The following is a 12,650-nucleotide window of genomic DNA, read 5'->3' as shown; positions in this document are numbered from 1 at the left end:
AACCACAGACTTACATTCACTCCATAAGTTGCATAACATCCCTAGAAATCAACCCACCCTGAACAGCTGTTCATCTTTATTTTTTACCAGAAAGAATAAAGAATTGTCATAGTAATTAAACTGATCTGCTACCCAGTCAATCACTGTTTTCATAGGGCAGAGAAGCAGCAGTGTGTCAAGAAGCATTGTGTGTCGAGGCTCTTTCAGGCTTCACCAGTTAGCAGTGGTATCACCAAGTATCTTGCTTTCCAAGGCCAAAAGCATACAGGCACAATAGGAAAACCCTTTCTTCATATCAGGGTTAGGAATTAGAAACTAATTTTGTTAAACACACAATAAAATGTTACAGTAGAAAACTGTGTGGCTTCTGAGGGAATGTATCGTAGGGCACTTGACGAACTGTGGCTTTACAGGCAGAAGAAAGGATATCCTTCCATGGATGCAATGAGGGACAAAAAGTGGTAAGAAAAACCATATGCATTGGGCAGTAGAAGGATAACAGGCTCAGGACATGATGAAGCAGTAATTATACTGAACTACTGTAGCCAATTAGGCAAAGGTGTCACTCATATATTCTAATCATAATTCAGTCTTTCTTTACTATTCAGTTAATCAAGAGAGATACAAAAGACAAACAAACCAAACTCTACTGAATATTACCTTGCCTTCCCAAATAGTTTTTTTCCAGATCATGCTGCAGAAGTCTGTTGTGGAAAGATGACTGTTCTTTATTTATCCTAAATTCAAACTGTAACAAGACAAATGTTAAGTTATTCAAATGCAAATGACATCTTTAAACAAGCACAACCTTAGTTAACAACTGCTTTTTCTAAGAAAACCTTGCAAACACTTAAAAAAAATTACTATTCCAGTAAAACCAGTAAAAATTCTACTGAAATACTATGACTGAACAGTTTCACTGTTGGAAACCAAAAGAGAAACATTGCAGTTACCTTGTCATTCATCTGCAGTAGACTAAATAAAGGGGAAAAAATCCCAAACCACCACCCATTAAGGAATATCATAATTACAGGAGCCAGAAGTACAGATGAAAGCATAAGAAACTGTATATAAAGTTTACAACAGGCTATAGCACATCCCTGTGGTTTTACTTTGTGTCTTTTTAATAGGATGAAATAAATAACCAAAATACTATCAGATATTATATTAAAAATCAACATATTGTTACTGAAAAGGTAATTCTCATCTGAAAGCCTACAAAATCTGGTTGCACAATACGACTGCACTAATTACTGTAACTGTTACAGAGAAAGCAATAATTACTGGTTTGCTTTTATCTGCTATTGATGAGGTCTGAATAACCAGCTGAAGACCACAATTATTAACCTGCAAGTCAGAAGAAAAGACACAGAACATTACATTTTTCAAAAACACTTATCAACACAAAAAGATCTAGTATTTTTTAACGATGTAGGCATTTACAACAGCAAAATAGCCCAAGAAAGAACTATTCTGAAGAATACTTCAATTACACTACATAACACTAGATAATTTATTTTTTAATTATTTTAGTTTCAAAAAAGTACTGAAAGCATGTTTTTCATGGCTATGTTAGCCTCATTATGAGGAAAGCAAGTGCTTACGTTTAAATATGAGACCTTTTTTAAGGCAAAACGTACTGGTCTTTTAATAAGATTTCTATGACAAAATGCAGCACCTACCTTCTAAATAATCAAAAGGTCCAACAGAAATATTTAGCCAAGTGACTTATAGATCTACTTCCCAGCAAATGCCAGGAGGCATACAAACAACGCAAGGGAAGCCAGTCACGACACAGTGAACCCTCATGGGGCTCCGCCAGCCGCCAAACCTCTTCCCGCCAAGGCCCGCACACAGCCGCCCTCAGCCCCAGCCCCAGCCCCAGCCCCAGCCCGGCCGGCCACACTCGGCCCCACAGCACCGGGGCAGGACCGCGCCCTCAGAGACGCCGCTACCCCGCCCAGGGCCCACCCTCCTAAGCAGCGACGAGGCTCGCCCAAGAGCGGCACGCAACCGCGGGACACCACCGGTCCTGACCCCGCACACCAACGGCTGAGGAAGGGGAGGAAAAGAGATGGTTGTCACGCATCGCTCCCTCACAGCGGCACCTACCGGGCCGGGCACAGCCCGAGGGCCCCTGCTGGGCCGGCACTTGCTGGGCACCATGCGAACCTCAGCACCTCACACCTCCGCGACAGCCACCGCCCCTGTCGGAAATCGTTCCGCCGTTACCAGGGGAACAGCCGCTTCCGGCTCGGCTCGCTCTCGGCAAGCCTCACCCCTGCCTCGCTTGCCGGGAAATGGCGGGAAGCCGTGAGGCGGTGCAAGGGACCATGACCGTCCTGCTGTCACCGGTGCCTGCTCCGGCGAGGCGGCCTCAGGTACGGGACTGAGGGTAGGGTTCGGGAGGGTGCGGAGGAGGTCTCGCACGTGCGTGGCGGTTCCTCCCGCCCCCCCGGTAGTAAAAAGACTTTTGTCCGAATTGTAAACGCAAGTGACTGTGTATGAAAAAGCAAGAGGCCGGACGTACCGTCCACGTTCCTGTTCTGCATCGACAACTTGTCACGAAATGGGAGGCTGTGAGTGGTGAGCCTGGGCTCTCGGTCACCCGCAGTGTGCCGAGCCCGGTCGCTCTGGGTCAGTGCCTCAGTCCTGGGCAGGGCTGACACGGCAGTTCTTGGAGCCCTGCCAGACCCACAGGTGGGTCGTGGACGTTTTTAATACACGCATCAAGAACTTACTGGCTGGAAAAGCCACGGCGTGGCTGTGTATGGAAGGGCTGTGAATTGCCTACGCTAATTCTCTCAACGTTATTAATGTACTATAAACACCGATGAGGCCAAAGACCAATTCTGTGCAGTGACCGCTGGTAAAGCAAAAAAAAAAACAGATCTAATGTCCTTCCCTATAAAATCAAGTTCATGTAACCTTGACACAAGGAGTCATCAGGTGAACTGAAATGTCTCTCTCAAACACTTTAGCTGTAGAATAAAATAGTTCTTTGCTCATACCAGTCCTGACCTTGTTCCTACCTATGGAGGCAAACAACTCCCATGAACTCAAATACAAAATCAGACCCCAAATCCCTGTATGTACCATCTCATAAAATGCGTATTTTGTGTTTGTATTTCTGCTCCCACCAAAATCAATACTGAAGTGATGTCCTACCCAAGGCTTATTACAAAATGCTGTTCTATTAGCAGAGAAGAGATGTGGTTAGTGATGGGTGTAAGTGTATTTCATAAACAAAATATTTCATTGCTTAAGGCATATTAAAAAATAAGCCAAACCAGTGAGGCTGAGCATTAGTTCCAGTATGTGGTCATGCCAGCACATCTGACTCATGAGGACTGTTTGTCACAGTGATGAGAACTGGCGTCTGAGTGCAGTCTCACTTTTTGTCCATCCAGACTTTTAAGACGAAAACATTGCAGCAATACAGTGGAGTACAATTCAGGTAATCTGTACAGGCAGATTGCACACACAAAACCAAGGATGCCATAAACAAAGCGATGACTTAAAAAATCCAACCGGCATTTAGCAGTCTAGGTTCAGCTGATACTGAGAGAAAGAGCTTCCCTGACTGAAGAATGAATATTTACACTGTAAATTGAAATGCTTTAGATTCTAATCCTGAAAATGCAAATGCTGATTTCACTTTAAGAGCTGAAACAGTTCATTGAAATATAGTGCAGTAGTTTTACACTCAAAATAAATCAATATGTAAGTGTTTGAGAAAAGGGGCCTCTATTTTAATAACTTTTTACGGAGGAATGTTTTTATTCTGTGTAAGTACCATGAAGAATTATGGAGAAGTTCTCTACAAAAATAACATATCCAGTCATGTGTTTGTTCACTCGGTTTTCTGATTCCCAAATCTTACCTTAAGCATTTAAAACTACACCCTGGCATCACCTTTTTGAATTTCTTAAAACGTGACACTCTAGTCCGGACATCGAAGTGCAGCCCCGAGGCAGTACAGGCAGATGCGAACCTGGGACGCAGCTCTCGGGTGCGGAGCCCGTTGTTTTCTGTTGAAATAGAAGCAGTCCCACTTCAGTGCTCAGCGTTGAAGACTCCAGCTGGGCGGCTTGCCCGGGCCCTGCGGGCAGCGTCGCTGGAGGAGGGACGGACCCTCCCGCTGCCGCGCCGGGGAAGCACCCGGGGAGCGGAGCCGGGAGCACCGCCCCAGCGCTGCCGCCTTCTCTACAGGAGAGGACCGGGAGAGGAGGGGAGGCGGGTGACGGCTGCTGCAGCCCAGGGTATCGCTGCTGTCGCGCCGGCCGGCTGAGCCTGACCGGCATGGCCCAGCGACAGCCGGCCACCACAGGGGACCCCGAGGCGGCGGAGCCCGGGGCTGGGGACGCCGGCCCGGAGCTGGCAGCGGGGAACGGCCCCGTGCAGATCCGAGTGTCAGTCCTGGCGGCCGGAGAGGAGGAAGAGGAGGAGGAAGAAGGGGAGGACGGCAGCGAGTCGTGCCCGGCGGCGCGGGGCGGCGGCAGCTGCAGCGAGGAGGACTCGGGGCTGTGCGGGCGCTCCAGGTGAGCCCGCCGGGCCGGGGGCCGGGCACCGGCGGGGAAGGGACCCAGCGGCGCAAGCGTTTCTCTGCGGGCCTCGCGGAGCGGGGCCGCCGCCACCCACGTAACGGTGCGGCCGCAGCTGATGCAACGCCAGTGGGGAAGGGTGGGAGACGCTGCAAGTCCTCCAGCGGTGACGGGGACCGCCGCTGGGCGGGATCTGTCCGCAGCGGCGGTGATTCCCCCCCCGGGCCGCGAGTGCTCCCCCTCCCCGCGGCCATAGCCGGGGCCAGGCTGTGGGCGGCTGTCCGGCGCTGCGGGAGGAGCGGGACATGGCTTCCACTCAGCGGGAAGTGCCGGGCTGTGGTGTCCTCGACATTTCCATTTCACTGCCTTTTAAAGAGCTTTCGGGTTGGTTGGTTGGTGGTGTGTTTTGCGTTGGATTTTGTTTTTCTTCAGTAGAATTAAGGCATGGAGAACCAGATCCGTTTGGTGGGTTTGGAAACAAGTTGTCGAGGCATGAACTCAAGACCAGTTTAAATGCAGGAGAAACTACCACTTTATAATCGACTCAACACTTATCTTACTGATAATGCTAATAGTGCTGTCTATATTTAATAACTTGCAGTTGTTGATTACCAATGCCTAAAGTTGCTTTGATGCCTACTAGAATATCTTACTTGTAAAAGGCACATCTGGGATTTTAGTGCCAGAAAACTGTAGAGAGACAGTTGGAACTTAATGCTGTAAATGACGTTTCCACATAGTACTTATTAATACAATACCTTATTCTTTTGGAGACTCAGCAAAATCTTGTCAAAAGGTTAAACCCTATCCAGAAAATTTAATATATTGTATGTCACTTGATATTTAAAATCCCAAATCTATTCTCCATACAGATATGTTTAGTTTCTTGTGTAGCCAGATGAGTCATGGTGTTAAAAGGTTGGTTTTCAGTCTGTCTTGTTTTGACAAGCATATCCATCACAAAGCTCTGAACAAAGTAAATGAAAGCTGTGAATGACGCTTTTTGTGTGTGTGTGTCAGTGTTGACTGACATTGCTTTATCAACTACCTTTGCAGTAGAGTTAATACCCTAGAGGTACTACCAGTTGTTCATTACTATGAATTAATACGGAGCTAGTTACAAATTTCTGCATTTGCTGTAGGTGGAATTTCTGCAGAGTACTTAGTGAGGACTGTTGTAAGAGCTCATCTTTGCAAACATGCATTACAAATACATGCAAATTCTCTAAAAAAACCCTGTAAACTCCATCCTGAATCAAAGGTCAGCTTTTCTTAGCAGAGTGTGGATACATAAAAATGCCTAAATGTTATAAATACTAGTTCTGAATCCACAGTGAATGAAAACGATAAGTCGTAACGTCAGGGAATATAATGAATGAAAAACAAACACTTAACCTTGTTCTTTCTTCCTTTTGAAACCAACACTCACAGCTCCATTAACAGTTGAATTTATTTTTTTTTTTCCTGTCTTAATCATAACTTCATCTGTTACCCTTCACTTCCAGCATTGTCACATAAATCCTTTTTTTCGCTTTCTCACTCTTGTCATTTCTTTGAACTGTACCTGTCAAGTGGCTAGGGAGAATTTAACAAGGAGAATTCTAGGATTGTGTGAGTGAATATGCATGTATACCCTAATGTGTTGCCTTATCATCAGAAGAACCATTATAATGTAAATAATTTATTAGCATCAAAAAGCCAGGTCCCAGAGAGCTGCTTGTCACACCTGGGAGTGCATTCCCTGTGCAGAGCCCGTTGACCTGAACATCTTCAAGTGTATCAGAACCACCTGCCTAGGCAGTATTTGTGCCTTTACCCCAGCATGGGCAGCACATCTGTCAGCATTACAGTCACAGTCTCTAGTTTGTCTCCAGGACAAAACTGCCACAAGTCAAGGTGATTCAGTAGCCTGCATCCTCCCTGCAAGAGTGCCCTCTGAGGGGTCTAGTGTGATGCCTGCTCCCTTGCTTAATGATTTCACAAGCTCTGCAAAAGCCTTTTAAGACAGTTTGGGGAAAATGTGTGGCTCCTCCTTAAACAGAAACTTTCATGATGGCCTCACAGCAAAACTAGACTGCTAACAGCTTTAAAAAATTACTGCCTTAAGATAAACTCATGATTATGGTTCTTATAGTAACAGTTATGGCAGTAGTCTGTGGGTGAACTATTTGCTTCACTGCTAGATGACAATTTAAATAGTAATTTCTATTTCAGCAACAGATACGTTGCTGTAACTGTCTGTGCCAAGAAGTTTATCTCAAATCTATGGCTGCACTGTCTTCTTTTTTTTTCTGAATAGGATGCTCAGTAGTGCTCCATTTCACACAGATCCCTAGGACAGCATGATGGGAGGGGGAGAGAGGAAATGAAAATGACTTCTTAGCAGCCTGCATATGTGTGCATATACAACTTTTCATGAGATACTTGAGCTGCTACTACACTAAAATCCTTAATTTGAAATATACAGTTTAAGCCCCTTGGTAAACTGCTAGTTAAGTTATTCTGTCGCTCTGGAAGTCACCTGGAAGACGGTAGTCCTGTCAGTCTGTCTTATTCCCTGGATACTGGCTCCTGCATTCATGCAGTGAAGAGGCTTGAAAAAACATGATTGCATTAAATTGGAATTCACTGGTAGGTGACACTACTTATGAAGCACATCAAGGTCTAGACTAAATTTAATAGCTTCATACTGAAAAATATAACACTGTTGTGAGAAGAACTTTATGTAGTACCAAGTGCTTGTGCACCTGCATTTCATGTTTTGGCATAGGATTTGAGTTGGCAGTGTTTTCAAGATGCTAGTGTATGTCTCATTGTTCTACATTGAGATCATCGTTTGGAATGAGCTCAGGAACTTGACTCCTTGTGCTGACTGGAAAGCTGCATCCTCTGAGCTAGCCTCCTGCCTCAGATGGATAGGGTGATACCTGTTCAGTGCCTACCTATAAAGTAAGTTGGAATCAGCATTATAGTTACATCTGTTAATTTTAAAATCCTATTTGAATCCACTAATATAAGATGAAGATCTGTTAACAAAATTATATTTAACTGTTTTTCAGTGGTGGGGAGAATGATGATGACTCTGACCAGAACTGGAAACCACCAGAAAATAGCCTGATCCAGAAGTTAATAGCACAGATTGAATATTACTTCTCAGATGAGAACCTTGAGAAAGATGCCTTCCTTCTAAAGCATGTCAGAAGAAATAAGATGGGCTATGTCAGTGTTAAACTCCTCACTTCTTTTAAGAAAGTAAGCTAACGTTTTAAGTCTGAAAGTGCCTTGTGTAAGCCTGATGAATCTAAAACATTAGGAGAAATGAAATGAAAGTAACTTATTTTATAGAGGCAGTTTTACTGTCTTTATCTGCTTCACAGCAGTTGATTCAGTTTTGATGTGTTGGCTAGGTTTGTTCTCATGCAGAACTCTAATTGCTGAACACATTCATAATTGCCATGGGAAATCACAGACTTTTAAGCAACTATGCTTTTAAATTATTGTTCTGGGAAAGAATATAGTAAAAAGGACACTGGATAAAAGACATTTCTAGATCATCTACTTGTAGGAAGCTAAGTAATCCTGGTAAAGTCACTCTTGTCTCTGAGAAGGGATTGTGAATCTGACCTTTGCAATAGAAACTATCTGGTAACTGAAGTCATTTAAAAGTGAGGTGGGTTTGTTTTATTTACTTATTTTTTTACAGTAGGAACCTCTATGTAAATGTGTATGTAACTGATTCCTAACATTACATTATAAACATTTTGTCAAGATTCTCTGACAGTTTTGCAGAGCTATTCAACCTATAAAATTTAGGCACTCCCAGTTTCTTCAAACCAAACAGATTATACCATTAACAGATAAACTCTTCAAAACAGTCCTTGGAGAAGTTTGGGAGTTTTTTAAACTGAAAATTTTGAAGGAGGAAAAATTAGTTCAATACATGAAGTCCTTAACTTGGAAATACTATTTGTTTGGCAAATCTCGCAAAATAAAACCCACAGGACATGCATATTGGTCACAGTTCAGACCTAGATATGAAATCTCTGAACATGACTTGAGCAGGCTTTAAGATTAAGTAATGATTTTGGTTTCTATTTTCACTAAATTCAACAGGATATGAGCTTTACAGGAGCTCATTGATGCCAATTATAGCAGGAAAACAGTTTGTTTTTTCCAGTCAAGTGTGCTACATGGAACTTAAATCCAGGTTCTTGGACTGCCTATAGACCTTGTAGACTAAGGCAGATGGTTTTGCATCTGCCTTAGACTTTCTGTAATTAGTTTGACTGGGTTTTATCACTTGCACTGCTTAACACACATTTGTCTTCAAGGTGAAACACCTTACCCATGACTGGAGAACCACAGCCTACGCACTGAAGTACTCGGACTCTCTTGAGCTCAATGATGATAACAAAAAGGTTAGAAGAAATACTCCAGTTCCAGTGTTTCCAAGCGAAAACCTCCCTACCAGGATGTTACTGGTGTACGATATCCACATGGTTTCTGAACTGCAGGCTCTTAAACAAGAAAATGGATTCATGCAAGAAAGGATAATGGAGTATCTCCTCAAGGCCTTTGTAACTTTTGGTGCAATTTCATCAGTTCGTATTCTCAAGCCTGGTAAGGACCTACCACCTGATATCAGGAGGGTCAGCACTCGGTACACCCAACTGGGAACTCAGGAGTGTGCAATTATAGAGTTTGAAGAAGTAGATGCTGCTGTATGTGCTCACGACTTTATGTGTGCTGAGAAGAAAGAGACCGGCATGAAAGTTGCCCTAATAGGCACGAAACCTCCAAAGAAAAAAGTTCCCAAAGACAAGAACCGTGGTGAAGGTACCAGAAAGGGTCTTAAGAAGGTTAAATCCCTTAATAAGAGAGTTGAGGAACTTCAGATAGTTGGTGATGAATCTTCAGCAAACAGCTCTTCTGACCCAGACAGTAATCCTACATCACCACTGTCAGGACGCAAAAGTACTGCAACAAATACTACACGTAATTTGAGCCCAGTCATTCACACAAATGACCGTTTGAGTCCTAACGTGTCACCCAGAACAAGTCCTTGGAACAGTCCATCTTCATTAAGAAAAGTAACCAAAAAGTCTCCTCTGGCTGAAGACCGCAAGCTTAACCCAAGCACTAGCCCTGAAATTCCAAGGAAGTGTACAGATTATTCCTCGGATAGCAGTATCACTCCTTCTGGTAGCCCCTGGGCACAGAGAAGAAAAGCTCAAACTCTTTCACAAGAGAAGAGTCCCATCACTAGCCCCATATTGGTTCAGAAAATACAAAAAGCAGATGGTCTACCTGTAGGGGTGCTGCGGCTGCCTAAAGGCCCTGATGGCACTAAAGGATTCCACAACGGATGTGAAAGAAGGAAGGCTATGAAGGAAGCGTAAATTATTCTTTAAAAACGATCTTACAAGTCAGGCAACTGCTTTTGTTCAAGCCTGGTTAAGAATTGTCATTTGAATGACTGAAATAAGTCAGTATTTAACTGTAACAGATTCTGTATTCATACAGAGACTTAATCATTTGTATATTTGTATATTCATTTCACAGAATCCCAGAATAGTTGAAGTTGGAAGGCATCTCCGGAGATGAAATCCAGTCCACCTCCTTTGCTCAAGCAGGGTCCACAACAGGTCACTTACTTAGGATTTTGAATATCTGCAAGGATAGAAACTCCCCAGCCTGTTTGGACAGTGTGTGCCTATGTTCAACCATCCACACAGTAAAAAAGTGCTCTGTGCAGGTGGAACTTGCTCTGTTTCCATTCATGCCCCTTTTCCTGTTACTAGCTGTAGCTAAGAAAAGCCTAGCTCCATCTTCTTCACTCCTTCCCATCAGATATTAGAAACATTGAGATCTACCCCCTGAGCCTTCTCCAGCTCTCCAGGTCTCTCACAGGAGAGACACAGCCTCAATCATCTTGTGCACTTACCTAATGCAGTGCCAATACCTGCATTACTACGTTTTTAATGTATTAGTTTGAAATTCCAAAATATAGAAACAGACATATAAATCATTAATGTAACTACATTGTTTGCAAAGCTATAATCCTGATGAGCAGTGTGTAAATACAGTTGAGTGGTTGTATTATGATAAGCTGTGGTATGTTACCAGTCTAATCGTAAGGAGTAGAAGTCTTGAAGACTGTTTCAGAAAGAATTCTGAGAAACTTACAATGCAGTAAGCAGTTGCTCCCTGCTTGCTTACATCTCCAAAGACAGCCGGTTTAGTAGGACCAAAGTGTGTATTTTCATGCAATGTGAACAGAGACTCTGAGCACTAGAGACTATTCTCTAAGTGTTCTCTCACATAATCAGATGGAAATAAACAAAAATATTAACTTGGTCTAGATCTATTTTGTTTTCTTTAAAAGTAAGTTGAGCTGAACTTGATGAGATACTTAAACCTCATCTTACACCATGTGAAATTCTAGAAATAGTTACCTGATTCCCACTGTGTTCAGCGGGCTGGGGAAGAAGAGGTGCTCTGCCATTACTGATGGTTACTCCAGTGGTGATGCTTCACTCCAACTGTATGTCACAGCCCTTTTTATATAATATTGTAAACTAAACAATGGTTATGTCACTATTAACTGAATTGAACAAGCAGGCGTAGCAAGAAGTACTTAAATGAAAATTTAAGCCAAAGAAGGAATCTCTGAGCTTTACTTACAAAAGTTATACTCCTGAAAAACAGCCCAGTGATAATAAGAAGGTAAAGTCCCAGGTTCTAATGGACAACTTGGGAACTGTGCACAGCTAAGTTCTAATCAGACAATGATTCTTCATTCCAAAACTTCTGCACAACCTTTCCAGATTTCATTTCCACTCTAAACATAACACTTCTGCAGTGTAAGTAACTGCACTGACACACAGTTAGAAACCTATATACAGAAATCGCCCTGTTCTGTGTATCATTCTTTAGACACCCAAATATATTTCTAGTTCTTTTACTTTACACAAATAGAATCCTCCAAGTTACCTCCTGACTCCCATTATCAGCCAAGGCACTACAAATACCATTAAACACAAAGTGGTGATCTGTAGGTATGTATGTTACAGGGTAAGAGTCTTCAGGAGAGTAATTCTGTAACTCTAGCTTACATACAGCAGCAGTGTTTCACTATGTATTTAGAAAACTTGTTTCATTAATAATGAAACGAGGGGTTTTTAATTATAAAACTGTGTGGCACCCATGTGGCATCTTGTACCAACCTGTCTGGGGACACTACTACACCTGATGCAAGGCTGCATTTTGGAGACACACAAAAGGCAATTAAATGGAAACATTGAGAACCATATGTAATAATACATAATGTTAAAGATCTTAAGACACTGTATGCTTGCAGGGGAAAAAGGAAGCTGAAACCAACAGCATTTACCAGGACTATGCTCTCTGACTGAACCCATCTACGTGTCATATTCAACATGTAAACATAAGAAATCAAACTAACTTCTATCTAAGTTTGAAACTAAAAATCTGATCCCAGTAATGAGTCAAAAGTTTTACACTTGGTAGATAAGAGGATGATTCTTTAGTAAATAAAAAGGATGTTGACAGCTTTTCTTCACTGATGAACCAAATACAGTCTATTGAAGAGTTATTAGAAGGCCACAACATATAAAAATATTCTAATACTCACACGAGAATGCCATCTCACTTGAGTATAGGCTGACTTACCCAGAGACTGAGATACAGGTGTTGTAGCATTCCAGAAAGGTGTGCAACCCATCTTCAGAGAGCTTTAGCTTTTCAAAAAGGAACAATAATACATTTACCATTTTTTTAGAAGGAAAATATAGATAAGCTTGATCAAACAGCAAGTGATAATGTGCCTTCTTCAAAGGTAATGTGATCGGTGAAACTACTTGGAACGTAATTTCAGGTACTGTTTACAGATAGTGTAAGATCTTATTCTGAGGTCAGACAAGAATATATGAAATCACAGTTCTGTTTCACATTATTTCCCCCCACCTCCAAAAGAAATTATTTCTGCTTGGAAAGCATCCTATGGCAAGCTCAGGTCACCACGCACACATACCAGCTTCTCTCCTAGCCGCAGCTTTTGTGACATTGTACTTACATTCAGTATTC

At 42.6% G+C, this 12,650-nt stretch overlaps 2 protein-coding genes across 5 annotated transcripts in view; one reads left to right on the top strand and one right to left on the bottom strand.

Annotated features, from left to right (window-relative positions):
* The window catches only part of LRRC49 (leucine rich repeat containing 49), a 48,107-nt gene extending 45,857 nt beyond the window's left edge, over nucleotides 1–2,250 (bottom strand). For all 3 annotated transcript variants that reach the window (XM_062627034.1, XM_062627046.1, XM_062627055.1), the window contains exons 1-3: nucleotides 2,113–2,250; nucleotides 1,285–1,347; nucleotides 661–748 (exon numbers count right to left, since the gene is read on the bottom strand). In XM_062627034.1, the coding sequence (XP_062483018.1) occupies nucleotides 661–748; nucleotides 1,285–1,347; nucleotides 2,113–2,166 (205 nt within the window). In that variant the 5' untranslated portion in view covers nucleotides 2,167–2,250. The remainder of the gene's footprint in view (nucleotides 1–660; nucleotides 749–1,284; nucleotides 1,348–2,112) is intronic.
* Nucleotides 2,251–2,491: 241 nt separating this feature from the next.
* LARP6 (La ribonucleoprotein 6, translational regulator) lies at nucleotides 2,492–10,901 on the top strand. Of its 2 annotated transcripts, none has more exons than XM_062627067.1 (3): nucleotides 2,492–4,541; nucleotides 7,604–7,796; nucleotides 8,876–10,901. In XM_062627067.1, exons 1-3 carry the CDS (start codon nucleotides 4,303–4,305, stop codon nucleotides 9,941–9,943), a joined length of 1,500 nt encoding a protein of 499 aa, XP_062483051.1. In that variant the 5' UTR covers nucleotides 2,492–4,302; the 3' UTR covers nucleotides 9,944–10,901. The 2 variants fall into 2 exon arrangements, with proteins under 2 accessions (XP_062483051.1, XP_062483060.1); XM_062627076.1 differs by having other exon boundaries at nucleotides 4,399–7,493.
* Nucleotides 10,902–12,650: the final 1,749 nt, after the last annotated feature.

This window comes from Pezoporus occidentalis, unplaced genomic scaffold (genome assembly GCF_034315485.1).
Source record: "Pezoporus occidentalis ecotype Australia unplaced genomic scaffold, CSIRO_AGI_Poc_V1 ctg11, whole genome shotgun sequence".
NCBI lineage: Eukaryota > Metazoa > Chordata > Aves > Psittaciformes > Psittacidae > Pezoporus > Pezoporus occidentalis.
The sequence above is the reverse complement of the archived record's forward strand: the minus strand, read 5'-3'. Positions and strand labels throughout refer to the sequence as shown.